The sequence below is a fragment of the Myotis yumanensis genome, unplaced genomic scaffold, assembly GCF_028538775.1.
Source record: "Myotis yumanensis isolate MYYU_CA2020_CCGP unplaced genomic scaffold, mMyoYum1.0.hap1 SCAF_9, whole genome shotgun sequence".
NCBI lineage: Eukaryota > Metazoa > Chordata > Mammalia > Chiroptera > Vespertilionidae > Myotis > Myotis yumanensis.
This window is the reverse complement of record NW_027223760.1, coordinates 68,716,038-68,743,508: the sequence shown is the minus strand read 5'-3', so window position 1 is coordinate 68,743,508 and position 27,471 is coordinate 68,716,038. Positions and strand designations below refer to the sequence as shown.

General features: G+C 36.8%; 1 protein-coding gene across 7 annotated transcripts in view; it reads right to left on the bottom strand.

The window, feature by feature from the left end:
• The window catches only part of MAGI2 (membrane associated guanylate kinase, WW and PDZ domain containing 2), a 1,130,082-nt gene that overhangs the window by 389,112 nt on the left and 713,499 nt on the right, over positions 1-27,471 (bottom strand). For all 7 annotated transcript variants that reach the window (XM_070424553.1, XM_070424554.1, XM_070424557.1 and 4 more), the window contains 2 exons: positions 19,888-20,103; positions 8,000-8,210 (listed from right to left, as the gene is read on the bottom strand). In XM_070424553.1, coding sequence (XP_070280654.1) covers positions 8,000-8,210; positions 19,888-20,103 — 427 coding nt within the window. The remainder of the gene's footprint in view (positions 1-7,999; positions 8,211-19,887; positions 20,104-27,471) is intronic.

Below are 27,471 nucleotides of genomic sequence, written 5' to 3'. Positions count from 1 at the left end.
TATTCAGATTTGAGGATGATTTTTCTTTCACTTTTATTGCTAGAATAGAGTCAGAAGTAGGACAACAGGTTTTTTTTTTTGTTTGTTTGTTTGTGGTTGTTTTTTATCTACCAAAGTTGTGTGGAGTACAAATGACAGGAAGGCATGATACTAATGTTATAAAAACTTATATTTCAATACTAGTTTCTTTAACAGACATACAAGCACATATCTTTGCTGTATTTTCAAAAAAAATCTTTATTTTTTTTCTAGCTGGGGAAGGGAACAAATATATTCTAGAAATTTTAAATCATAATAATATACTACTCTATTTTTATGGATAAAGTTAATGTGATGATTATGAAGAGTGGGAGATCAAGTGGACTAAAGTTGGTAGCTATTCAAGTTCAATCAATGTCACATTAAAAAAATCCGGGTGAAAACCTTTCAAATGGTTTACCCAAAATTCTTCTGTAATGTTAAAGTGTAGGTTCAGTCTATCTGGAGGACTGGAACAAACAAGATGTGAAATTTCGTTCAACTCTGAAATTCTAGTTTAAATTCATATCAGAATGTCCCTGCAGACATGTGATAAGCTGACTTGTAATAAATCAGAAATTTGTGTATATTTTATAAGTTTAACCTTTCCAAACAGTCAAGAGAAGCAGGTTCAATTAGAACATCTTATTTTCTGAGGAAACATCCTTGTCACATAGAAAATGCCTCACTTCCCACAAGGAAAGCAGCTGACATTACGGCTCACCATTGCGATGTTATTCTCCCTGTCTCATGAATGTCCTGATTGCTCCCTTTGTCAGGGACTGCCCTGGGACTGCACGCAGCACCTTATTGTGATTGTGATTACAGATTTTTAACTTCATTTTACAGATAGAGAAACAAAGGCTGAGAGAAGCTAGGCAACTTGCCCAAGGGTACACAGCTAGTGTGTGAACTGAAAGAGCTAGGGAAGGGCAACAAAGCTCAACCACCATGAAGCTGCCCTTTTCAGATGTCGACTTTAAGCTGTTTATTAAGAAACAAGACTCAGAACCTTTGACTCTGCCCCCTTTCCTGCCCAAAAGATTCAGACAGAGAAACTTGCTTCAGGAAAGAGAGACTTACGGTATCTCCTTAGCCTAATTTGAAGTAAGTATGGTAAACAAGAAAGGTGCCTGATAGCTAGATACCACCTGTGGCCATTGTTTCAGAGTTGCCTGCTTAAAATAACTTGCCTCTTTCTCACCCACGCTCACTTCTGAAGTATAATATTCCCTCCCCCCTTTTTTATTTGTCCAAAATGTCTCAGATACCCAATGTTGCCTTACTGTCTTTAATATTGTCATGCCTATGTGAATTCCCCATGCATGTGTGTTAAAACTTGGATTTTCCTCCTATTAATCTGTTTCTGTTACTTTATTAGCCCAGCCAGAAGAACTTGGAAGGTGGGGAAGAAAGGTATTAATATTTGCTTAGCCCTCACATTAGCAGTAAACCCAGATATATGTGATTCCCAAGTCCAAAGTTTTTTATTATCTGAAATGAGAGGCATAATAAACCTAACATTTTGCTTTTTATACAGAGGTGTTTTATTTCACAACCTCAAAGGGTAATCAGTTCCTTTGCCAGTGGTTAGAAACACAGACCTTTACGTCCTATTTGAGGATAGTAATCACTAAAAGGAGTTCCTGTGTGTTAAATGGCCTGTATTTAGTAGGTATTATATTAAATTGCATATGCCTAGAGATGAGAGAGGAAACATCGTGATTGAGAAACATTTTTATCCTTATGAATTCTCTACTCAAATCAAATATTCTTCATTCAAATCTGAATATTTTTCCAGAATAAAGTCTGAAAAATCTTGATTTATATAATCTATATATAAATATTAGTCTTAGAAGCTATACTAAATAATTAGGCTAATAAAAATTCTATCAGCCCTAGCCGGCTTGGCTCAGTGGATAGAGCGTCAGCCTGCGGACTGAAGGGTCCCAGGTTTGATTCCGGCCAAGGACACATGCCTGGGTTGTGGGCTCAGTCCCCAGTGGGGGTGTGCAGGAGGCAGCTGATCAATGATTCTCTCTCATCATTGATGTTTCTATCTCTCTCTCCTTCTCCCTTCCTCTCTGAAACCAATACAGAAATATATTTTTAAAAATTCTATCAAATTGGCCCAGTACTTATTTGGATTAAAACTAAAAATTTTCATATAGGTCATGCTGTTACCAGAGAAATCAGTGGGTCTCATTCCCCCAACACTAGTGGGAGTGGAGTTCCTCTTATGATATCTTGAGAAAATGAATTTTCTAAGACTTGCAGGGGAGAGTGAATGGTTTTTATTGGAGTGGAATTATATTTCTTGTGTGGCAAAGTCCCATTGCCCTTAACACAGTCCTGAAAAAGGTGCAGCAGGGGTGCAGCAGAGCCAAAGTTAGGGCCAGTGTCCAGAGTGTCTGTTCCGTGGTGGAATGGGGTCCGATGTACATTGGGCTAGATTCAGCCCATCAACCTATTGTGCGGGTCCCACATGGCCATGAGCCATGTGGGCGAATGCAGGGGAGTGTGCTCCCTGAAACAGGAATCAGCTGCAGGGTGGGTGGGGAGGGCGCTCCTTTGTTCAGGAGCTTAAATATCAAATCTTCCCCAAACTTTCAGTGGCCACGCCTTGTTCTAGCCACTGACTTGTTCTCAGGTGTGACTGACAAATAAGCAAGTCACCCAGACCTTACTGGGCATGTGTCTGCCGGTGTCCAGTCCCTTCCCCCATCAATCTGTGGGGAATAGACTTGGGTAATGTTGACTGAAGCTTTCTGGCAAAGCTGTATAAATGGCATACCTATGTTACCTACGCTTTCCTTTATTCTTTTCCTGTTAAATAATGACCATGTTATTATAACAGTATCAATACAACATTCAATTCTCTATTCCATTTTTCCCCCATTTACCCTATGTTTTTCCAGTCAGGGTACATCCCGCTCATCAGTTACTTAGGTATACATAAATGGATCCTCAAGGGTGATTCAATTCAAACCTAATGTTGAGATGTCTCCTTTCCTTTCTCTTTTCTTATACTTTCTTTTGCACTCTCCTTTCCTACCTTTATATTGCTATCCAGATCCAAACAATGTTTTCACTACTACACAAATATTGGGTGATCTTTCATCAACTTTTACTATCAAATACACTAATTTCCTTTGCCCTATTTTCTTTGTAAACAGTAATAGACTTAGCACATTGCATGTAAGACATGACAAATACATTGCATTTTTAAATTCTTCTAAAAAGCCAATTCTAAATCTCAATCTTTAATTGATAGGTGAATTATATTTTCATCCTGGGACATACCATATCAGAATAATGATAAGAGATTGAAGTCAATATTTGACTGAATGAAGCATAATCATTTGAACAAGGTAAACAAGGTCCAGGTAAATATTTTAAAGTCTACTGAACAATTCAAGATGTGTGTGAATATTAAGGTTATAACAGTAGTACTCATATCTGTTTAAGGCCAACAATAACTTAGAGGTTATTGACTATATTTTATATAATTTAAAAAATAAAAAACTAAGTATTCTTTCTTCTCCAGTAAATTTCCCAAACATTTTGACTTCTATTTAATAAACAAAAGCTTTAAATTTGTTTAAAATGGTAACTAGTGATTCATTTAAAACTTAAGAAGATACAGAAATAGCAACATAAGAAGAACCAGACTAATTGTGTATCTAATTTAGAATTTAAAAGAAAATTCAACCCTGATGAAGATTTATAAAACCATGTACCGCCATGGCATTTTTCACAGATGTAATTTTCTGTGTCAAAGTCTACTTTTAAAAACCTGTTATTTAAGATGACATAGCCTTCACTGCCATTCAGGAGTGTGGTAGTAAACAAATAGATTCTTGTTGTCCTTGTTTTTGCCAAACTGATAGCAGTCTCTTTTATGTCACTAACTAAGCAAACAAAAAAAGTAATTTAATGAGATTCCCAAAGCATGTCAATCCAGATTAACCCTCTGGCAGCTCTTCTTTATGGAACATTTAGCCTCTTGAGTAGTGAAAGTCTGGCCAAGAAACTTACAAAATGATACCAATTGTAATAAAAAAGTTCACTTTTATTTCAGCCAATGTTTGTTTATATATTGGAGATAGTATGGGGTAATAGCAATGCCCTTGCAGGGTGAGAGAACTACGAGAACTTGGGAATGCTAATTTGTCCAACGGTGCCTCAGAATCTCATCTATAGAGTGGGGTTTCATTAAATACTGATAGGATGGTTCTAATAGAAAATACGCAAAGTAGGCGCCACAGCAAAATGGTTAAGAGCAAGGACCCTGGAGGCAGACTATGTCCCATGGAGGATACCAGTCTTGTCAGTTTTGTTGAGCACGGTATTTCCTGGGTTTAAGATGGTTCCTAGCACATGGCATGTGCCCTATACATATATGTTAAATAAATGGAACCAAAGATCCTAGCTTTGTCAATTCTTGGTTATATGACTAGGAACAAGCCATCTCTGTAAGCCTGTTTCTTAAAGTGAGAATTAAATGAGCACAATGCAAATGCTCAATATATTATCTATTGTTGTTAAGGTAACCTGAACACAGTATGAAAAAAATAGGCACTCAATATGTGGTAACTATTATTACTAATTTAAATTTACAATTAATATATACTGTCTATTTTAGAAGATATTATTAATGATATGATGAGTTAACAAAACTACTGGTTTTAAATAATATTATGTACTTGAAAGTCCTTTGAAAATTGCTAAATATAAAATATTACAAATGCTTTAAAGCATGTTTGGAAGAGTGCATTTTACTCACAAGTTAAAATTCTGTTATTTAAAAATACTTCCTGAGATAATCACTTTTTCCCATTAAATATCATTGTAAACGATGAAAGAAATCTCCTTTTATCATTCATCAAAGGAAGCGGTTCTTAAGAGTACGGGAAATGTTGGCCCATGTGTTCACTATTGAGAATAACGAAGAAAATCCTCATTTTCTAAATGTATAACTCGTAAAGTACTCAGACATATAAACTATTTTGCAATACTGAGTCAATTATTAACTATTTTAAGACACCATATAGATGACAAAATAATGAAATTACTTGTTACCTTAATTCAAAACCCAATATGTATTTTTGTTGTTGTTAATACTCACCTGAGGATATTTTTTCCATTGATTTTTTTTTTGGGCATGTGCCCTGACCAGACATCAAACCGTGACCTCCTGGTTCATAAGTTGACGTTCAACCAGTGAGCAACACCAGCTGGTGTGGACAGCAAACTTTTACATTACAAATAGTATTTGTTTAAAATACTCACAGAAGAACTCATTGTGACATCAATAGCAAAGGTACTCACAGATCAAGGATAGTGGGCTGAAATGCTGATTTTGTCAAATGTAGTTAGGAAGGGAAGGGGCATTCCAGAGCAAAGAGTGAAAGTGGTCAGGAGAAAATCAGAGACCCCTCAGGGAAAAGTAAAGCAGAATGAAATGTAGGCAGAGAGAAAGGAAGCTGCAGGGCAGGTTGTGATGGTGTAGAAATGAGGGACCAGATGAATGAATCACTGATCCCTCCCTGCTCTGTGGTACATGAGCTCATCACACTGATCCTTGAGATTCAATGCAAACGTTTTGAAGGAAGGAAAGATGAAGCTCAAACTGGTCCAGGATGAAGGGTGGGGTGGTGGATGCCTCCATTCTGTGTAATAACCTCGTCAAAGTTGCCACTTGCTCCTGCCTCCTACATTGGTCACCTTCCCATCACATTCCCTTCAGTCTCTACTCCAGGCTTCTGCATTCTCCCCCAGAACCAGCTTTCTCACCACGGATAAAATCGTTTCTTTCTTTTGTCTTAATTTTCCAACTCAACCTATTTCTGCCCTAATACCCACTCACCCCTTCCTGCAGCAACACAAAGATAAATAAACAACAAAATCATCTGCGTGTCTTTCAAAAACACCCTTGATCTAGAAAAATGAAAACTAAGCAATTGTTTCAAAGGATTCACCAGCTAGCACCTACTTTCCTAGTAGGTTCGGGGACTTCTCATTATTTGTAATATATCCAGGGACTGGGTCTTTGTAATAACAGTTTTTATATGTGATATGCCCAAGTTTTCCAGGAAATGTTATTGCACCTTATCTATCTATGATGCCTTCTTTTACAGCTTAAGTCTATGCTAAGCATATCTTTCTCTGAATAGCATTACACACTCAGAAATTGTTTATTAATACTTTATAACTATTCATCTTTCTACCCCAACTTGACAATAACTTTGAGAGCAAAACTAAATTTTTTTGTCTTTGAATTCTGACACTAGATGACTGACTAGGATATTAACAGAATAATTTTGGTAGATTCTCCCAAGTCTTGACAAAGTCTCATCACTTACTATATACCATTAGCACAACGTCTGTCATCCGAAATCCCCTTCTCCACGATCTCCACACCACATACTATTAAAAAAAAGTTTATTCATAACCCCTAAAAGGAAGGTTTTTATAACTGCTTTACTGGAAAATTTAAAGAAACTGTTCTTCAACCGACCAGCCATGTTGGTTTTCTTTTACAGAGCCTTACTCCCCCTGAATCCCATAATAAAAATGTATATAACATCAGTCTCCTTGTTCTGAACATAAATGTGTGACCTCACTTCTAGGGTTATATTTTGACTTCTGGTCTACAATGCCTCCATACTTACCAATAAAAATTTATGTTTTCAAATATAAATACTTTCGTACTTATTTAAAAAGTTCTATATGACTTTCTCTTTTCTAATTAATTGATAAAAGATATCTTTGGGTTATTGAAGATAGCCAAAAACTAATGTAAGGCATTCTTAATTTTGTAAAACTTACAAGATTTGTCAAAAGGTGAATGAGAGTAATTCATTTTCCCCAAAACACTGCATTTCTCATCCATATTGGAGTCAAGCAGAGCGCTAAGTAATTACCTGATTATGTATTCCCTTGGCTGCATGTATCAAAGTTTCCGCCTTCACGTGAGAATTAAATATTGGCATGTGGTAACATTTCAATTTCACAATTGAGTTCTGCCTATGGAGATCTAAGTCTCAAATCACTCCAGGTTGGGAAAAGGAATCCAATTTTAATATTTTTCTTGAATAATCAGCGTTTACATATTTTTATCCACTGTCAGCACTGAAAACTTCAATTTTTTTCTTTTTTTCTTTTTGAGGCTTATACAACTTTGAGGGAATAAAGGTGGTTGTTTAATTAAATTATTTGTTTTTATTCTTTCTAGTGAACATTGTGATTATCGTATACATAACAATTTAATTTTGTACTAAGAGCTTCAACTTAGTAGTTCATTTAAAAAAAGTTGTCCTATTTCTAGAAGATAAAAGAAAAGTTTGACAGTATTAATAAAGTATATTAAAAATTTCAATTTGGAAAAAGAAGTCCCAAAGGAAAGAAAATATTAGGTTGGGTAAATATCATCAGGAAGTTCAGGATTAGCATTTTAGTTTCCTTGGCAAGTCATAAAAATGGTAAGCAAGAAATACAATGGATTTAAAAAAAATAAGTATGATGAACTATAGAAAAACGAATGATTTTATCGATACCTGAGTTCAGGGTCAAATGCTCAAAATATTTTCTTTTATGACCAGCAAGCATTTTGCCCTAAATAGTTATATCCTGTTAAATCACTGAATATGATGGTGAAAGTTTCCAGCAATCTGACAAAATGTGGGATTATCTTATTTGATTTGAACTACATGGGCCTCTTGGAAGAACAGAGTAAGCATTTCCCCCGTTATTGCAACAAATTTTATAGTGAAGTTGTTAACTATATCTTTTGATTCATAGCTGTAATTTAGGATCCTTAACTGTATGAAGGCACTCTCCCATTGTTTTCTAACAAAGAAAAGAACTAATGCCAGAGACAATAAAATTCATTATTTTATTTTCACTCCATCTCCTTTTTCTATATGATTTCTATACTATGATCTTTTAGGCAATGTTCAAAGAAAGGGGTGAAACTCACTCAATGAAGTAGACTTCACCCTTCTCTGTGTAGGCCATTTCCCAGTTATCAGGCAGTGGGTCTGATTCCTCATTCTCTTCAGGTTTAGTTGGTTTTGCATCATCCATCTGCTCCTTCAGCTCCTCGGGCTGACTGTACACTGGTGCAGGATAAGGCTGGGAGGGTGTCTCCCCTGAGGCACCTGCACTCTTGTCTTCATGTTCACTGGATTCTACAAGAGGACAAGAGCATGCGGTTAGCCACTCCAGCCACAGTGCCGTCTAGGTGAGCGTGCAGTGTGCTGCACCGGGAAACAAGCCCTGCGAAGGCTAACAGGAAAGCATAATTATAACCAGCTCTGAAAATTATCACTAGGCCTATTTGAGTCCCCTTGCATGCATCATTCTCTTCTATCCTTCAACTATTTGTTGCTGATCACTGAATTGGAGGACCATCATTTCTTGACACAGGTGTTTTAGGCAGAATAACGACCCTCTAAGGATGTCCATGTCCTACCTCTTGGGCCATGTGAGTGCTACCTTACATGGCAAAAGAGGATTTGCGGATCTGGCTAAAATAAGGATTTAATTTGAGATTGAGAGATTGATTATTCAGACAGGTTCATTGTAATCACAAGGACTTTTTTTAAAAAAGTGTAGAAGGTAGCCCTGGCCTGGTAGCTCAGTTGGTCAAAGCATCATCTTGATACACCAAGGTTGAGAGTTCAATCCCTGGTCACTGCACATACAAGAATCAACCAATGAATGCATAAATATGTGAAACAACAAATCAGTTTTTCTCCATCAGTCTTCCTTCCTTTCTCTCTACCTCTCTCCCTTTCTCTCTCTCTCAAATCAATTTCAAAAAAAGAGCAGAAGAGGAAAGCAGAAGAAGAGGCAGATGTGACTACTAAAGAATGACCAAAGAGGTACACTGTTGCAGGCCTTGGAGAAAGAGGAAGGGAACCAACTACAAGCCAAGAAGTGTAAATGCCCTCAGAAGCTGGCAGGACAAGGGAATGGATTCTCCTAGGCCTCCAGAAAGGAACGCAGGGACTGATGGCCATTTAATTAAAAGAGAGTTAAATGTATGTATTTTTGCATTCATTCCAGTTCACACAATTCTATAGCTGCGGCCCAGTCTAAGGTTTGGATATTATAATATATATAGTAGCCATGCCATTTGCTTACATGTTTTTTGCCCTAGCAGTATCACAGTGATTTTGGATGCAAATCTAAGGATACATCAGAATGCCATGGTTTTGAATGTCCCTTCCTGGTTTCATTAAAAAATAATCAGGAACCAAGATAAAACCATTTCAAGAAGAAGAATGCCTATTTTATGCCTTCTCCATACTTTCATTTGACATAGTTGAGGCATATAGTTGATATTCAGCTTTCTGTAATTGCCATCCTTTGAAATGAGGAAGAATAATATTTTGAAGCTAGATAGAAAATGTTGATTTTATTTCTTTGAACAATCATAACGTTTAAAATTTTAAAATTTGTTTCAGCCCATGAGAGAGCTCTGATTTATATTTCTGACTATATGGCAAATTTTAATAAATCTAATAATTTTTTCTATCTTTATATTATTTCTTTGAAAATAAACATTGACTACAGAACATTTAATGGGGACTAAAGATTAAGGAACATATTGTAGTTGATAAAAAAAGAATACAAATAATTTGAGATTAATAGAAATTCTTTTTATTTTTGTTTAGCAATTCTCAGATAGCAGCAAACACGCTCCACAGAAATGGAACATGATTGCTAAGGCTGGTGTCAGAGTGCCTGGGTTTAATCTGTCCTTCACAGTATGATACTGAGCAAGCTATTGAATCACTCTCTGCATTCCTCAATTTCCTGTATGATGGGCCTAAAAACATTACCTACCTATAAAAATTTGACATATATATAAATTGCTCAGAATAGTAAACTACTGAAACATAGTAGATGTTTAGTAAATTTTATATATATTATTATCAGGACTTCTACTACTTAGAACACTAAATAAATTGCATAGATAAATCAGTTGAGCAACCTAAATGGTTTTTTCCTATGGTGATAGAATGGTCTCATCTGTGATATTTGTAGCCAAATTTGATCTCATCTATTGAGGGGACTAGCCAAGAAAATGCAAATTACTAAGAAACAATAGTCAGTACCTTAAAATTATTTTTTTGTCTGTATGGAAAACACACACTTTTTGATATTGTTTTCTGAAAATAATGCAATTGCAAAAAAAAGATACACCCAAAACTGACATTTTCTCTTTACCAAGTGTTTGCATGAATTGAGTTTTTCTTCTTCAATTAAGACATGCTGTGGAGTTAAGTGATTTAAAGGAGAAAAAATAATCCTCAGAAACCACACATTTTTTTCCAAGTTCTCTATTATTTCCTATAGAGTTTCGCATTTGATTTGACTGGGCGCCAGGAGCTCCTACGGAACTATAAACTTGTTATCACCTGATTTAAAGAAGAATCAGAGTCTTATCTTCCCAATTTTATGTTAGCCAAAAACTTAGTTTCCTCATATATCCTCAGGGCAACCTTCATTTTCAAGTTGGCTTGTAGCAGATAGCTCCACACTTACACTCCATGGTGGTGGAAATGGTGGGGCTTAAAGATGCCCCTTGCTTTCTTGCAAATTCAGCAAAGTCATTAAAAAGTATGTTAGTTATATTGATCCAAGGTATAACTGCATTGTGGGGTGGAGGGCAGACAGACTGTCCGAGCATGCTGTTCATTTCATTGCTAGAAGCTGGAATTCTTAGAATTTGAAACACAGGCTCGTGTTAAAGGAACACTTCCAGGTTGATTCTTGCACAAGAGAAAAATATGATCGTAATTGATTTTTTGTTATGACCAGACTATTGAGTATATCCTATAATGAAAAGTGGAGGACATGCTGTCTTCAGAAAGAAAACAGTCATGTGGTGGCTACTTGCATGCTATGTAACCATATAATTGAAAGTAGCCAAGACTGTAGCTTATTGCTTAAAGTGTGCTATTATCAGTTTTCCTTGCTTTTCCTAAACCTTCTAAAATGAGAAGTGGAATTATAATGTGAGTGCTAAAATGTTTTCACATTGAATGATTAGTGAATTTTTGCTCACCATTAAAAAAATGATTACTTTTTTTAATGTAGTAAAACATGCAAATGGTCTAAATTCAAAAGTACAGAGGAAATAAGTGTAATTAGGTTTCCTTCCTCTTCCTACTCCCAGTGCTCCAGCAATGCAGGTAGCAAAGATGATTATTTTTCTGCTCCTTCAGAGATGTTTTTATGTACACTGATTACTTTTAGTTGGTGTTTTCTGACTCCTTAGTTCTCTTATAGTGTTTCTAAGTTTTAAAATAATGCATTATAAATTTTTTATATGTTATGAGATTAAAGAGGGGTAGTCCTTAAACACGATGGCAATTATGTGTGTGTGTGTGTGTGTGTGTGTATATAATTGGTGCACAACATTCATGCACTGGGGGGGGGGGGAGGTGAAGAGGGGGTAGAGGTGTCCCTTCAGCCAGGCCTGTGCCCTTTAGCAGTCCAGGAGCCCTTGGAGGATGTCCATAGTGCTGCTGCAGAGGCAGGAGAGGCTCCCATCACTACCAACGCTGCTGTGCTCACCAGCCATCAGCCGGGCTGTGGCTGAGCACCTACCCCCTGGTGGTCAGTGTGCATCATAGCAACTGGTTGTTTTGCTGTTTGGTCAATTTGCATATTACCCTTTTATTATATAGGATTTTTTTCTGAGATGCTAACAAATACTTTTATTATTTGAGGCCATGAAAGAAACGCAAGAATAAAATATTAGAATTAGGTATAATTAGGGTAATGACTTTTGAGATGATATATCAATTGAGGAAAGAAATTCCTAATCCTGTAAAGAAATTACTTTTTATCTGTCATATTTGTAACATAATTGGATCTCATCTATTGAGTGGGCTAGCCCAGAAAATGTAATTTACTAAGAAATAATGGTCAATACCTCAAAATTATTTTTTTCTTTATAAAAAAACCACACGATTGGTTACAAGCTGCATGGAACACTAAAAGACTGGAAGATGAAAAAATCCCAAAATATAAAAAAATTGAATTGGAAAGAATCACTGGAAAAATGAGTAGAGGGAATTATTTCCCATTAACAGGGGAGAAGCACTACCTTAATTAGTATATATTCTCCTTCCTGCAATATTTAACTTTTTAAACATTTTAATAAAAGTAGACTGAAATAGGGCAATGAAATGAATCCTCACAGCTTTGAAACTGTATATGCTGCATAATTTTTAAAATGTAATGAATTCTGAAGATATTTGTCATATAGAAACAAGTTCCTCAAGTACTCAACTAACTTTGGGGTGAAAGAATCTGATATAGCATTGAACACATTCAAAGACCAAAGCAAGATATGAAATGAAATATAGGACATGGATGGATAATATTTTTTAGGTCTTGCTTTCAAAATTCTGATAAACATTAAGAGACTACACTATATGAAACATAACATCATCTTTTGAAATCCTAGGAACATCAAAGGGGCTGAAAGAGAAAAGGAAGAAGACTTAAAAATCTTGATTTCAATAACTCAAATGCTATTCTTTGGGGCCAAATTGGAATCTAGGTATTTGCTGGTGAGAGCAAGAAGTCAATTAGGAGGAAAGAGATAAGGGCGCTACCCCCAAAGATGGGGCGCTGTGGCAGGAATGAGGCGCAGACAGACCTTGTTGGAAGACCTTCCCTCTTCAGGGACGAAGGCCAGCCAGAAATAAGTAGAGCAATCTGAGACTTCACCCTGAAATTATAATCACGTCTATGAGGAGAAATAATAGGTAAGAAAATAGAACACGGGGTGAAAATCAGACCCAGAGAGAATGGATGACTATCATTAGAAATAAGCTGAGACTCAACTAGTCCACAGGCTTTCTGTAAGTGCTGCTCAAACCTGAATGCCACCCTGGTTGTCCTTGCTCCACATCCCTCGATCATGTATCAAGTCCTCTCTCACACATCATATGAACCCTCAGAGAAGTAGAAAAACATTCCACAAAGGCTGAGTGCAAGATCCCGAACATGCTGAATCAGTTTGGAAGGCAAGAAGGGGTTCAAATAATGCATAGCTTTCAGTTTAATTGCAAAGTGAGTCTGCCTTGATTTAAAGTGACATGCCTGGCACTAGTGGTGATTTCATCCCCCACTTCCCAATGGTGTAGTTACAATTACTACTATCGTTCACACCCACAAATTCCAACATGATTATCTTGTTACTTTATAATCACACCTAGAGAATAAGAACCTTTTACAATTACAGCAGTTTTAACTTGCAAATAATTATTTTAGGAAATGATGGAACGTCTCCCATTTAAAAATGGAGTGTCAAATTTACAATAGCCCCAGAAATTTGCCTCTCCAGTGGAGAGATAAAACCCAGAACTGTGTCTGGGAATAAGATCATAAAAGTAAGCCTCCTAAAAAAAAAAAAGCATATAAATCTGAGTGGATACACACATCGCAGTCTCTGTGAACCCACAGGAAAATAAGCAGGGGATGGGTGTTGCGGTGGCTTCAGAGTGAGCTATTATTCGCAGGAAAACAGCGAGATTCACCACGGAGGGCATAATTCTTTTGACAGTGACAGGCCCTCATTCACAGAAGCAGGACTGATGGTGCGTGCACAGTCAGCGTGCCAAGCAGCACAGGACCTGGAGGCAGGACCCTAATGGTGAACTGAGATCGTGGCTGAGGACACTCGGTGATCACATAAGGGACACTCTGTTTGCTCTCTGGGAGATGCAGTTCATTTGCACTAATTGCAGGCTTGGGGGCCCGGAGAAGGCAGCTCTGTGTACACATACTGTATTCCCTTTGTTGGAGAAGGTAGCTCTCACGGGCCCTGTTCCTCCTGGCATTGTGTGTGTGTGTATTAACAGAGAGATTTAGCTGCCTTTAAAATATATGTGCATTTCTAATTCTTTGCACTAGACTTACTAATAGCTTGGTGAGGGGAAGCTACAATATAATAGTGAATTACTTTCCGGAAAAGTTTAGCAGATAATTCATGAGATAAAAGGAATCCGAGAAAGCTTAACCCAATTCTTGTGGTTTACAGGATTTGCTTTCCTTCACAAAGTTCAATTTTCTAAAAAAAAAATTTCTACTTATCTATTAACCATCTATCTATTCTTGGTATTTTCACAGTTAGAGAGATTGGATAAGTCTTACCTATAAGACCATATTTTAAAATAAGTAAAATAGGTCTTGCTTTGTAGTATATATCATTCTCGCAAGCATTAGATCTAACACCACTGCCAAGAATAATGAGAGGAATTAGGTAAAGCATAACTTTTTTTCCATTTTCAAATAACTTTTGAGGAAATGTAAGATCAGGAAACTCATGTTTTGAACTTAGAAACACTGCATGTTGAAGACATGGAATAGTGTAAAATCAATGTGAAATGCATCTAATCATATTAATATAGTAAAACTTTGACATTCTCTAGAGGTATGGTTAACTAAAAGATAAAGATTTTGCATAACCAATGGACACAGACAATAGTGTGGTGAAGGCCTGGGGTGTGGCAGGGACTGAGAGGAAAGAGTAGTTGGGGAGAGGAGAGAGAGGGAGGAAATTGGGCGACACCTGTACTACTGTCAAAAGAAGCAGAGTGGTCCTTGTCCTAATAATGATTACAGAATGTCTGGAGATGCCAGACACACACATTATGAAAAGTTACTGCAAGTATTAGGCTAATCAGTACCTTCCAAGTGAATGTGAAGCATAAACTGTACTGCAATAATTCAGAGATGAACAGTGTCAACTTTTCATGATGGGAGTCAACAAATGATTTATAGGGAATATAAATTTTTTTTTTATTGAATTTGAAAAAAAGAACAAGGTTCAAATAGGAGATAAAGGCCTTATCAGGCAGGCGAAGGTATTTTATGAGAATGGAACGTAGAGAAGAGAGCTGGGGAGTGATAGGAACCAAAACTAAGAGAAATGTAGTCAAATGCGGGAGGCCCTGAATGGTTGTCCCAAAATATGAAACAGCAGAAGTAGAAGTTTGAGAAGGATAGTTACATGACCAAGTGCAGGTTCAACAATCTTTAATTGATCGAGGAATAACAGGTAATTTGATGGAAATGGAGCCTGGAGAAATGTAGGTCAATTAGGAGACCGTGCTGCACGAATGAGATAGGAACTAGGAGGGGGCAGTGAAATTTGGAAGGAAGAGAAGAAAGCTAAAGAACTAGTGATCTTTCATACTCAATAATATATATCAAGCCAGGGGGAAAGAAGAATCAAAGATGACTCTCAGGACCCAGCTGGTTTGGCTCGGTGGTTGAGCGTTAACTTATGAACCAATTAGGTCACAGTTAGATTCCCAGTCAGGGCATATGCCTGAATTGCAGGTTCGATCCCCAGTGTGGGGCATGCAGGAGGTGGCCAATCAATGATTCTCTCATCATTGACATTTCTCTCTCTCTCTCTCTCTCTTTCTCTCTCTCTCTCTCCCTCTCCCTTCCTCTCTGAAATCAATACAAATGGTTTTTTTTTTTTTTTTTTTTAAAGATAACTCTCAGCTATCTGGGTAAAAAGAAGAATGAGAGGAATTAGGTAAAGGATTTTGAGGGTTGGTTTGCTTGTTGAGTTTAAGTGGAATATTGCATTTAAGTTGCAGAAAGGCTTAGGTGGGGCAGTTCAGTGAGTAATGGTTAGAAATATGGCCCTGGAACGTAAGAGTGAAGTGCAGGCTGCAGGTAAATCTATTTGAAGCTGTGGGACTGGATGTCACCTCTAACAAGATAAAGATGTCTAAATATAGGTGAGGTTAATATCAAGAGAAGGTTTTCTAGGCATATGAATTTTAACCACCAGTTTACAGACAGATTCTCTAAGAGGTTGCAGTATATATCATCCTCGCAAGCATTAGATCTAACACCACTGCCAAGAACCCAGTGAAGGATGAATATAATGGAATACAATGTAGATGAAATACACTGAGCGGCACAATCATGATTTACCTTACGGAGGCCAGAAGTCACTCTGTCCTGAGCATGGGTAACAGCCCAGGATAGGTTCAGGTATTCGGGTGTCCAGATCTCAAGCTTGCCACTAAATGAACTATTACCTTAGTAAAGCATCTTCAGCTAAATTTCAGCATCTCATTCATTAAGTAAATACTATGATTATGGGATTAGAGATCATATATATCAGAGAGAGAAACATTTCTGATTTGAGATACTGAAAGATCATTATATGTCTTTTCTGGGTGATATGAGCTAAATCCATGTGTCTGGTTAATTTTGAGCAAACAGGAGAAACCTAGCATAAAATGAGTACTCACATACTTTATGTGAGTTTTCATTGAAAATGTTCATAGAACTTCATGAAGATATTACATATTTAAAAGTCGTCACTGACTTTACATAGAAATCTTACGAGAGAAAAAGAAATATGTAGTTATAGCTATAAACTACAGTTCAAAGGAGAAATAATGACTAAAATGGGTAATAGAGGTAAATTGAGGACTCCTCTAAATCCTTTATTTACATAAAAAAAGAGGTAGGTTTTTTTGTAAACCAAATAAAGAGTTAAATATTGGTAGGTTTGATGGTTATATGCATGCATATGTTATAAAAACTAGGAATTTTTAATATCTATAGAGGGAAATAAGTTCACTTATACATGATTTGGTAGCTATAAATTTATAATACCATTTTAAAAAATATATTCTATTGATTTTTTACAGAGAGGAAGGGAGAGAGACAGAGAGTTCGAAACATCGATCAGCTGCCTCCTGCACATCTCCCACTAGGGATGTGCCCGCAACCAAGGTATATGCCCTTGACCGGAATCGAACCTGGGACCTTTCAGTCTGTAGGCCGACGCTCTATCCACTGAGCTAAACAGGTTTCGGCTATAATGCCATTGTTAAAGATGTGTTTACTATTGCTCACAAACATTTGTGCTTTTATTTGGTGATATAAGTTTCAGGATAGCATAGCAACTAGAACATGGGTTCTGGATTCAGATTTCCTACATATGAATTACAGTTATTGAGCAAATTATTTAACTATAGTGCACCTCAGTGTCCTAATCTGTAAAACTGTACCTAGAGAATAGGACTGTTAGGAGAATTAAATGAACTTATACATACAATGAGGTTAGGGAGTTCTTAGGACATAGTAAGCATCCATATGTTAATTTTTATATTACCATTGTTAGAAAATACATAATGAAATAAAATTGCCTTCATAAGCTTTTCTCAATCTTCAAATGTGCCTCATTCATTACACTACTTATACTCTTGAATTGATGTCTGATATTAATTGCTATTATAGGCTCTTAGTTGATATATGGCACTGTTAACTAAGATTTACCAGTAAGCAGCAGTTTTCTCAGTATTGTTTGACGTGCACTGTACTTGGTGAATGTGTAAGGGAATAAAACAGAGGCAGGACAGAGACCCTGTCTAGGAAAAATATGCGATAAGGCTCAAAAGGTGCAGAGTTGGGTGAACGTATCTGAGGGAAGGATAAAGAAAACCCTGAAATTGACACTGAATAAACATAAAGAAAAACAAAGACATTTCAAAGATGGAAGTTATCAATAGATTTCAAATAAGGGACAATGGACCAATATTCTGGTTTGGGCTGTTTCCTCCATCTTTGAATACTGGGTGAAGCGCTGCGTAATTTACACCTGTGTCAGCTCCCAAAATGGGAAAGGAAAAGACATATAAAGGCCACCTGTCCATCCAGACTCTCAGAGCCAATGCTGTGGCATCTATTGATTATCCAGAAATTTCAGAGTTGTCCTGGACAGTTCTCTACCATCTTCAGGCCCAGAGGTTCAGAGACAGTCATGCAGCTAGAGCTTATCAAGAAGAGTTTAGACCAGTTTATTTTTCTTGGGGCCCTTAAAGAGTTCCTAGCCATAACAAAACCCCATTCTTCATGTCTAAGGTATGAATAGAAAGGAATGGTGCAGTCTAGATTCACTATGCCTCCCAATTAAATAAATTCCTAGTTTAGAAATCTGTAGATCGAGAATACTTCATTTGATTTGCCTTATACATAGTAGAAATGAACAAAAACCAATGATTTAGGCCTAACTAAGATATATATTTTACATAATTATTAGGTGTTAACCAGTAAGAAATTCTGTAACTGCTCTTTAACCCCCAACTTCCTTTTTGTGTGATTATTGCTTCTTCTCAACTGAGTTGTGTTTCTTTCATCAAAGATCAGCTTATAAAACTGTGTACTATCAACCTAATTTAAACCTATTACATGATGAAAAGTAAATATTTTGACAAAGGTATTTCAGAATTTAAAAAAAGAGAATGTATGTAATTTCTTGAAAATTACCAGATCATTTAATAATGAACATATCATAGTATGCACTTCCAGTAATCTTTAGCATTTGTAAATGACTGCTAGGCTAAGAGATTAAGTTGTTAATCAGTATATTAATGAATGAGGTTATACTTCTCTGAGTAATCAAGATGAAACCACTTTTTAAGGTTTTATACTTTGATTGGCACAAATTAGGTTTTGGTCTCCTTATGTTCAATGAACACTTTATAAGTACTATGAACAAAAGAAGGTAAAAAATAAGCTTATGAAACTTTTCTTTGATAAAAATAATTGAGCATGAAAATTCAAATACTATGTCACTATACTATAAAAGCAGTAAAATTATAAATAAAAATACAGACATCAAAGTAGTTGTAGGAGATATCTTAAGAATAATATGTATGCAAGGTGAATGTATTAACATTATTTCAAATGGTTTAACTTAGCCCTTAGATTTTCAGTGCCCACTGAATGTCATTATTTAAAAAAGCAAATAGCCTGGCTGGCATGGCCCAGTGGTTGAGTGTCAACCTATGAACTAGGAGGTCACGGTTCCATTTCCAGTCAAGGGCACATGCCTGAGTTGTGGGCTCAATCCCCAGTGAGGGGCATGCAGGAGGCAGCTGATCAATGGTTCTTCTCATCACTGATATTTCTCTCTCTCCCTCTCCCTTCCTCTCTAAAATCAATAAATTATATTTTAAAACTAAATAAATCAAACAAAACTATGGAAACTTACTCCAAATGAAGAGGCTAAGAAAATGCCATAGCTTTTTGTTGTTAACATTTAATTATCAATAATATTATGAAAGAAATATTTTACAAATAAAAATTTAGCACTCTATTTGTAATAACTATAAGAAAATAGCAAATCCATACCTTGCACAAACATACTTCATATCTAATATTCTTTATATATGTGATATGATCATAAATTAAAGGCATAACAAGTCTTCTTTATTCAAGGGAAAGTACCTTCAAAATGTCAATGTATAAAAATGCATTCTTCTATATTGTCAGATTGGTAATAAGGATGGGCAGATAAATACATGGCATTATATAGCTATAATCATTTTGAGGACTGTATTCATTGAAATTGTTAACTAAATCACATGACACTACCTTTATTTATAGATCTGCATGTATAGTAAGGTTTCTAAGGATAGATTTTTACCTACTGTAATTAACAAAGACCTCAGAACTTTACACAATCATATTCATGGCTTATAACACCTTTTAAGAGGCTTAAACTATTCAATATATTGCCATTAATATTGTAAAAGTGAAACAAAAAACAAAGGAAGTTGATGAATTGCTTGATATGTCAAAATTAAACTAACAAATCAAATACAAGAATCATGTCCTTTTCATTTTATATAATTTCTCCCTGAAATACACATCTGTACATATATATGTGTATATATATATATATATATATACACACACACATACATACATACATATATATTTGAACATACAGATATCAGATATATTTAGTTACATCTGAAAAAGCAGACGAACCTATAGCAACTGTAAATGACTAACCTGGTGTTACTACTACTCCATTTCCATTGACCACAGGCCTCTCCTCCTCTTCCTCCTCAGGAGGCTCTATACTTGCTTTCTCCATGTTGCTCACTGATTTATTCCTCTTCCGTTTTCCTTCAGCACTTGCAGTGGCTCCCGGAAGTATCTGGTCTGTTACATTTAATAGTAATGGTGCTGGTTCTGCTGGAGGCTTTGGGGTACCGTAGTAATTGTCTGCAAAGGGCACCAAAGCATTATGGAGTTAAACATTTTTCTCTACCATATACATAACTTGTAAAGAATGATGCATTTGGATCCTATTTTATACATATATGTGTTTTTTATACATATACACTCATCTATATAGTTTTTATCTTTTTTTATCTTTATTTGTTGCTCCTATTGTATCAAGCTTTAGTGCTTTATATGGATCTCTCTTCATTCTCACCTTTGTGCCAAACCAAAATATAATCTTATTATTGGTCTCAAATGGTACAGCATAATTTCAAAATTATTTAGAAATTTTTTATAACAGGACTTGATGGAAATCTTTTTAAAAATAATGATGCCTGCTGGCCAGAGGGGCTCAGTTAGCTGAGTGTCATCCTGCACGCCAAACGGTTGCTGGTTCAGTTCCCAGCCAGGGCTCAAGCCTGGTTGCAGGTCCCGTCCCTGGTTGTGGTATGCACAGAAGGTAGGGGGTCAATGTTACTCTCTCATACTGATGTTCCTTTTACTTTCTTTTCCTCTCTCTAAGCATGTCCTTGAGTGAGGATTTTTTTAAAAAGTAAAATAAATAAATAAATAAATAAATAAATAAATAAATAAATAAATCTGAATAAAGGTATAGACATATTTTATTTTTTTAGCAAATCTCTTAACATTCTGATAAGGCAGAGCACATGGCGCTCTTCTCGAGCTTTAGGAGAGCTCTGGCTGTTGTCCTTGATGTGCCCAGCACCCTTCTCGGAGCTGTATCTACAGGCCAGTTCAGTGGTTTCCATGGCTGCTGCAGTGGGCATGCTGCTCTCGTCATTCTTCAGATTTTCCACAGCTTCATGATTGCAGCCATGAAATCATTTGTTTCTCCCATTAATCTAAGAGACTTCTTGAAGAAGGAGACTACTTCTTATTTCTCTCTGTAACAAAAGTCTGGCACATAGTAGGCATGGAATAAATGCTTACTAAGTGAACATTTTTATATATTTAAGAAATTGCTTTATTTAAAATTGTCTAAGATTTTGATTGGTAAAGAATGTAGTGGTGTGTGTGTGTGTGTGTGTGTGTGTGTGTGTGTTTTAATGTTATTCTTGTATCAACTTCAAACTCATATTGGTGTTTTAGTTAATTAATTGAATAATTTTTGCATGCATTTGCTCACTCATTCATTAAAATATTTATTTAGTACTATATACCCAGGCACTCTGGTTATGTTTGAGAGAAAATGAAATGATGAATATAATATAACCCTTGTCTTATAGAGGCTCAAAGTTCTGGTGTGGAGCACAAGCACCCTGGACATCAAGCAGATAAGCCTTAAAAAAGGAAATAGGACTGAGCACTGCAATCAAAGAGGCACAGAGGAGGAGGCAGCCCTTCTGCAGAGAGCACTGAAGGCAACTAGGAACACTGTGCTGAGACAGACACAAAACTTAACCAGAAGGCATGCGTTCTAGACTTGGCTTTTCTACACAACTACAATTCAAGCAAGTTACTTAGCCTGAGTAAAGCTCAATTTCGTTATGAATTGAACACTTGTTATAATCACCAGTGTTTTGGGTTGCAAACAACCAGAACCTACTCTACTTAAAGTAAAATAAAAGGGAGGTACTGAAAAGATACGAGATGGCTAGTTGAGGGAAGCCTTGGGGGAAATGGGCAGAAACAAAGCAGTCAGCTGGGACACCCAAATGGCCTCTGCTGGCCCTGGACTCTTGTAAGTATTTATTGTAAGTATTTACAAGAATGGATTAAAAATAAATACATAGTTATTGCAAAGTGTGCATAAACCCATTTCTAGCATTATCCTATCTAATAAAAGACAAAAAGGGTAATTAACCGTACCTCCGCTACGCTTCCCATTGGCTAATCAGCACAATATGCAAATTAACTGCCAACAAAGATGGTGGCCGGCAGCCACGCAGCTGAAGTGAACAGGAGGCTTGCTTGCTCCAGTGATGGAGGAAGCCAAGGTTGCCCACCTGCTGTGGTCCGGCTCTGAGCTCCGAAAGCAACAGCTCCAAAAGCAACAAAGTTTCAATTATAGAAGCTAAACAAACTCCAGATACCTGCTTTCAGCCAGCCGCGGCCTCAGAGCTGGAGCGAGCAGGATGGCAACAAAGTTTCAATTATAGAAGCCAAACAAACCCCAGATACCTGCTTTCAGCCAGCCGCAGCCTCAGAGCTGGGAGCGCCAGTGATGGCAACAAAGTTTCAATTATAGAAGGTAAATAAATCCCAGAATTAAAAAAAGAAAAAAGAAAAAAAGGAGAGGCTGGGAGCTTTAGTCGCCGGTCAGCCTGAAAACAGCCCTCAGCCCCTCACCCAGACTGGCCAGGCACCCCAGTGGGGACCCCCACCCTGAAGGGGGTGTGACCAGCTGCAAACAGCCATCAGCCCCACACCCAGGCTGGCCAGGCACCCAAGCGGGACCCCCACCCTGATCCGGGACACCCTACAGGGCAAACCAGCCGGCCCCCACCTGTGCACCAGGCCTCTATCCTATATAGTAAAAGGGTAATATGCAAACTGACCCTAACAGCAGAAAGACTGGGAATGACTGGTCACTATGACACACACTGACCACCAGGGGGCAGATGCTCAATGCAAGAGCTGCCCTCTGGTGGTCAGTGCGCTCCCACATGGGGGAGCTCTGCTCAGCCACAAGCCAGGCTGATGGCTGCCAGTACAGTGGTGGTGGTGGGCGCCTCTCCTGCCTCCTCAGCAGTGCTAGACCTAACTGCAGCTTAGGTCTGCTTCCTGCTGGCAAGTGGACATCCCCTGAGGGCTGCAGGGCTGCCAGAGGAATGTCTGATTGCCAGCTTATGCCCAACCCCCCAGGGAGCAGGCCTAAGTCAGCAGGTGGTCATCCCCTGAGGGGTCCCAGACTGCAAGAGGGCACAGGCCGGGCTGAGGGACCCCCCACACCCCCCGAGTGCACAAAGTTTTGTGCACTGGGCCTCTAGTAAATATAATAAAAGCTTTCTAGGAATTTGAATAAAAATAATCTATAACACATCAATAATTGGTTTTATAATAATAATATAATAGTAAGTGCCCTTTTACACTGAACATTGTTATACTAATTTCTTGCAAAGGGAGAGACTAGAACAGCTTATGTTGTTATAAACTAAACCTGCCTAGACAGTCCTTGGAAAACCTAAGCCATTACTCACTTTTAGGCAGACCCATTCCTAAACCATCCAGAAGAGAGGAAAGAGCTTTGTAAATAACTTTCCATGTATTACACTTGCAGACTATCATGGAATCACTCCTCTGCTTTCTCCACACTTGTTAGACCACCTAACTTTTTCAAAAAGTCTGAGCCTAAGTTTTAAAAATAATGTTTTTGCCTTTCTTCTGACCCTTCAGGTTTCTCCTCTGATATTGTTTTAACAGTGAAGCCAAAAGGAACAAAAGAATAGGAAACTATTTCAATGAATTATTATAAAGTGTTCCCTTTTCCATACCCTACTCTTTATTAAAGGATAATAGATATCAAAAGAGTACTTTCTAAGATGCAACATATTATTTATGCCTTAAAGTTCTGATATTATGAAAAGGAGAAAAAAACAACAACTAATTTATGTATGAGGATATGTAAAAATTCTAGGAGTAAACTGAAATATGTTTGCCTGTTTCCAACAGTTTTTTCCCCTTTAAACATGATTAGTTTTCATAACGGAAACATGTGATTTATTATTTAACTCATTTGGCTTTTTAAGTAGTTGACACAGATGCTGAGTGTTTCTCCAGACCTCTGAGGATATAATAATAACATGTGTAGGTTTTATATCAAATAACCATAGATCTTTCCATGTGGCACCCAAGTGGAGATGGGTTTTGGAAAGGTAATGGTCATGTCTTCGACATACCTCACAGATTAAGGCCTTGACCCACATTTCTCCTCATCTCAGTGCTTTTATTCCCATTTTGGTAACCAGAAAGAAGCAATTTTGGATAATGGTTTAGTAGAAGAGAGACGATTGCCTACACAGGGACTCTGGGCATGCAGACAACACAGCCCATCACTGGGATCCCCAGAGAGCTTGAGAAAATGTCCTTGTATTGGAAACAATCTGTGGCAAAGTTTAGGAGGTTGAAAATCTCATCATTTGTTTCTAACAGTTTTATAAGTGGAACAAATCGATTGATACTTGGCCTTCTTAATGGCACCTGGAAAACTGTCTCCGGCTTTAAACAGAGAAGAAATTCAGAGTTCCAGACCCACTCGTGATTAATTATGTTGGAAAACCTATCAGATCATAAGTAAACAATCATTTTTATCCTCATCAGAGATTTCATTTTGTATGACCAGAGAATGGGTAAATCATGAGAGGTTTCTAAATTCAAACATTAAGACATGTTTAACACGTTACACAAGGGATAGTAATGAGTTAAATTAGTATCAAAATCATCATAACTCCTGTTAGCCATGGCAAGAGTCACAGTCATATGGCTACAGAGTTGGCGAGGTAGAAATTCTATAAATACAAAACAGAGTTGGTAAATGTAGCCTAGAAAATATGCTACTTTTCTAAAATTACACTTCCTACAAGAAAATAAGACTCAAAGTCTCACTTTAGAATGCTTTTGTCCAACTGATTTAAGTTATTTTTGTAAGCAGCTCTGATACTTAAATTGGTCTCCCCCAAAAGCTATCATTTCCTCATCATGTGATAGGTAGGTAGTAGCTTGAAACCAAGACATAAAAACTCTCTGACCTCAACAGGATAAGGTCTTTTTTCTCTTGTGGCGAGAAGCATTCATCTCATGTGTGTCAGGAATAGGAAAAACGTTTTGTCACTAATATCTGTACTGAACAGCAAATTGCTAAATTTTGTGAACATTGCTGAATGTGACTTTCAAAGTGTGCACAATTATGTAAACAAAGTGAAAGTTTCCGTTTTTCACATGCAGAATCGAATTATTCTGTAACAAACCTCACCTAAGAATTTCAATTTTATTTTAAATCAGATGAATGCTGGTTTCACAATATGAGCCCAATAACCTACATTTTGAATTTTACTATCTTCAATTGTCTATTAATATTCTCCAGCAACCATGTAGATGGCTTAATCTGACTAACATTTTTGAAACTTGTGTGCAAGTTCTCAGTAGGTTACTTGTGGTCATTCTCACTGAATTTTCATTTATTCATGTATGCAAATGTGGACAGATACAGGACACATTTTTGTTGAATGTAACTGTCCACAAACTGGCTAGAGTAGGTGGTTTGCTTATTTATAGGAAATTAGATACCCTTTCTTTTAGCGAGTCTTTCCTTCAGGCATTATTTAGAAGAGTTCAGAACATTTCCAACCTGTGCTATATAACAGACATAAAGAAATTATGCAAGGAAATCCTCAATAGAAAAGAAAAAAGATACATATGATTTTCAATGTCAAATATACATCCGCTTTCAAAGTAAAGCATTTGAACATTATAATTATAGTAACATAAAAATTTATAAGCCAATTCATAAGCATATCGTATTTAAATAATATTAAATCCTCTAGAGCTGCATTTTCTAGTAAATATGCAATGTGAGCCACAAATACAAGCCACATATGTAATTTTAAAACTTTCTAGTTAACCACATTTAAAAAGGAAAAAGGTAAAAGCTATTGTAGTAATGTTTTACTTTACCCAATATACCCCAAATACTATCAATTCAATACCTGATCAATAAGTTATAGATGCAATATTTTTACTTTTTGCTTACTAAGTCTTCAATCCCAAGTGTATAGTTTACACGTAAGCACATCTTAATTTGGACCAGACCCATCTCAACTGCTAAATGGCCATATGTGACAAGTGGCTACTATACTGGACAGCACAGTCATAAACCATCCCTTTTATCAAATAACATTTTAGGTCACCATATTATCACTCGAGTGACAGATTTTCTCACAGACAATAAAGTGAAAATGTCTGCTTAAATGACTGAGAAAACAGTGAACCCCAAAGCACAGTAACTAAGTTGACATTGCGTCAGTGACATTTCTCGTTTAATTGCTTTGCTGCATTGAGTACATGTAAAATATTATTAATCACCCAACAGATGGACATTCCTTAGCAAAGCTCTTCCATCTTACTTCCTAATTACCCATTTTGTCACTCTATCTTGTCTACTTGAAAAATCTACTTTTGACTTTGTTATCAAGTTATAGGTTACAAGGTGAAAAAACAAACAAATATTTCAAGTAAATAATGTGAATATAAACTTGTGTGAGTATCCATCCTTATGTTCAGCAGAGAGAGGAATTGTTGACTCATGGTAATAGCGTAAAAAAAAGATAAATTATGTTTTTTGTCTTCCCTCTTTTTTTTTGGTTAATCCTCATCTGAGAACATTTTTTCATTTATTTTCAAATAAAATGTAAGAGAGGGAGAGGAAGAGAAAGAGGGAGAGGGAGAGGGAAAAACATCAATGTGAAGGAGACACATGGACTGGTTGCCTCCAGCATGCACCTCAAAAGGGGGTGAGGAGTGAACCAGCAACCTAGGTACTGCCCTTAACTGGGAAATTGAACATGCAACTCTTCCATACGTGGGCAAATGCGCTAATCACTGCACACTGCAGAGGGCATGTCTTCCCTCTTCGCTGTCTGAGAACACACTCTGATTTTAGTATTCACAGTGCTTACTAACCAGAGCCTCATATTTCTCTCCTTAGACCCCTACTTTCAGACCGTATACTAATAATTCCAATTTTCCCTTTCTTATATACATTATATATGTCCCATTTCTAATTTCCTTTGGGTCTTGCTAAGTGACTGACTCACTACTCTCATAAACTAATATAAACTAAGTTACCAATGACTAAAATTGGCTTAATGTATCCCATATAATGTTTGCATTTTAACACAGTATTTAAAACTGTAATCGAAAAAGTCAATCATGAAATTTAGGCTATAACTGGCCCATTTGGCGGGAAACATTTTTCAGAGGAGCCTTTGGAGCTCTCCAATCACAAAGGAGGTGTTTTCCAGGGTAGTTGGGGCATCTGGTGTGGTATATATGATGACCCCTGTGGAACCTACGCAAAACATTAATGCAAAGGTTTTTGGAAAATAAAACAGAGACTAAAATAATTTATACTATAATTCCAGGTTATAAAATATTTACACATCTACTTTTATGAGTGGAAACCTTTTGCAATTGCGTTATTAAGGCAGTTAATTGTTTAAGTTACTAAGTGTTTAGTGAGTTAAGTGCTTAAGAGACAGTCCCTTCATGGCTCAGCAAATAAGAAAGTGGGAGTAAAATTTTGATCAATTTTTAAATGGGCATTCATACAAAACCCAGCGGATTTCTGTGATAGCCATCCTGATTAAATATACTTCTTCAAAACTTATATAGGAAACTGAACCTTTCAAG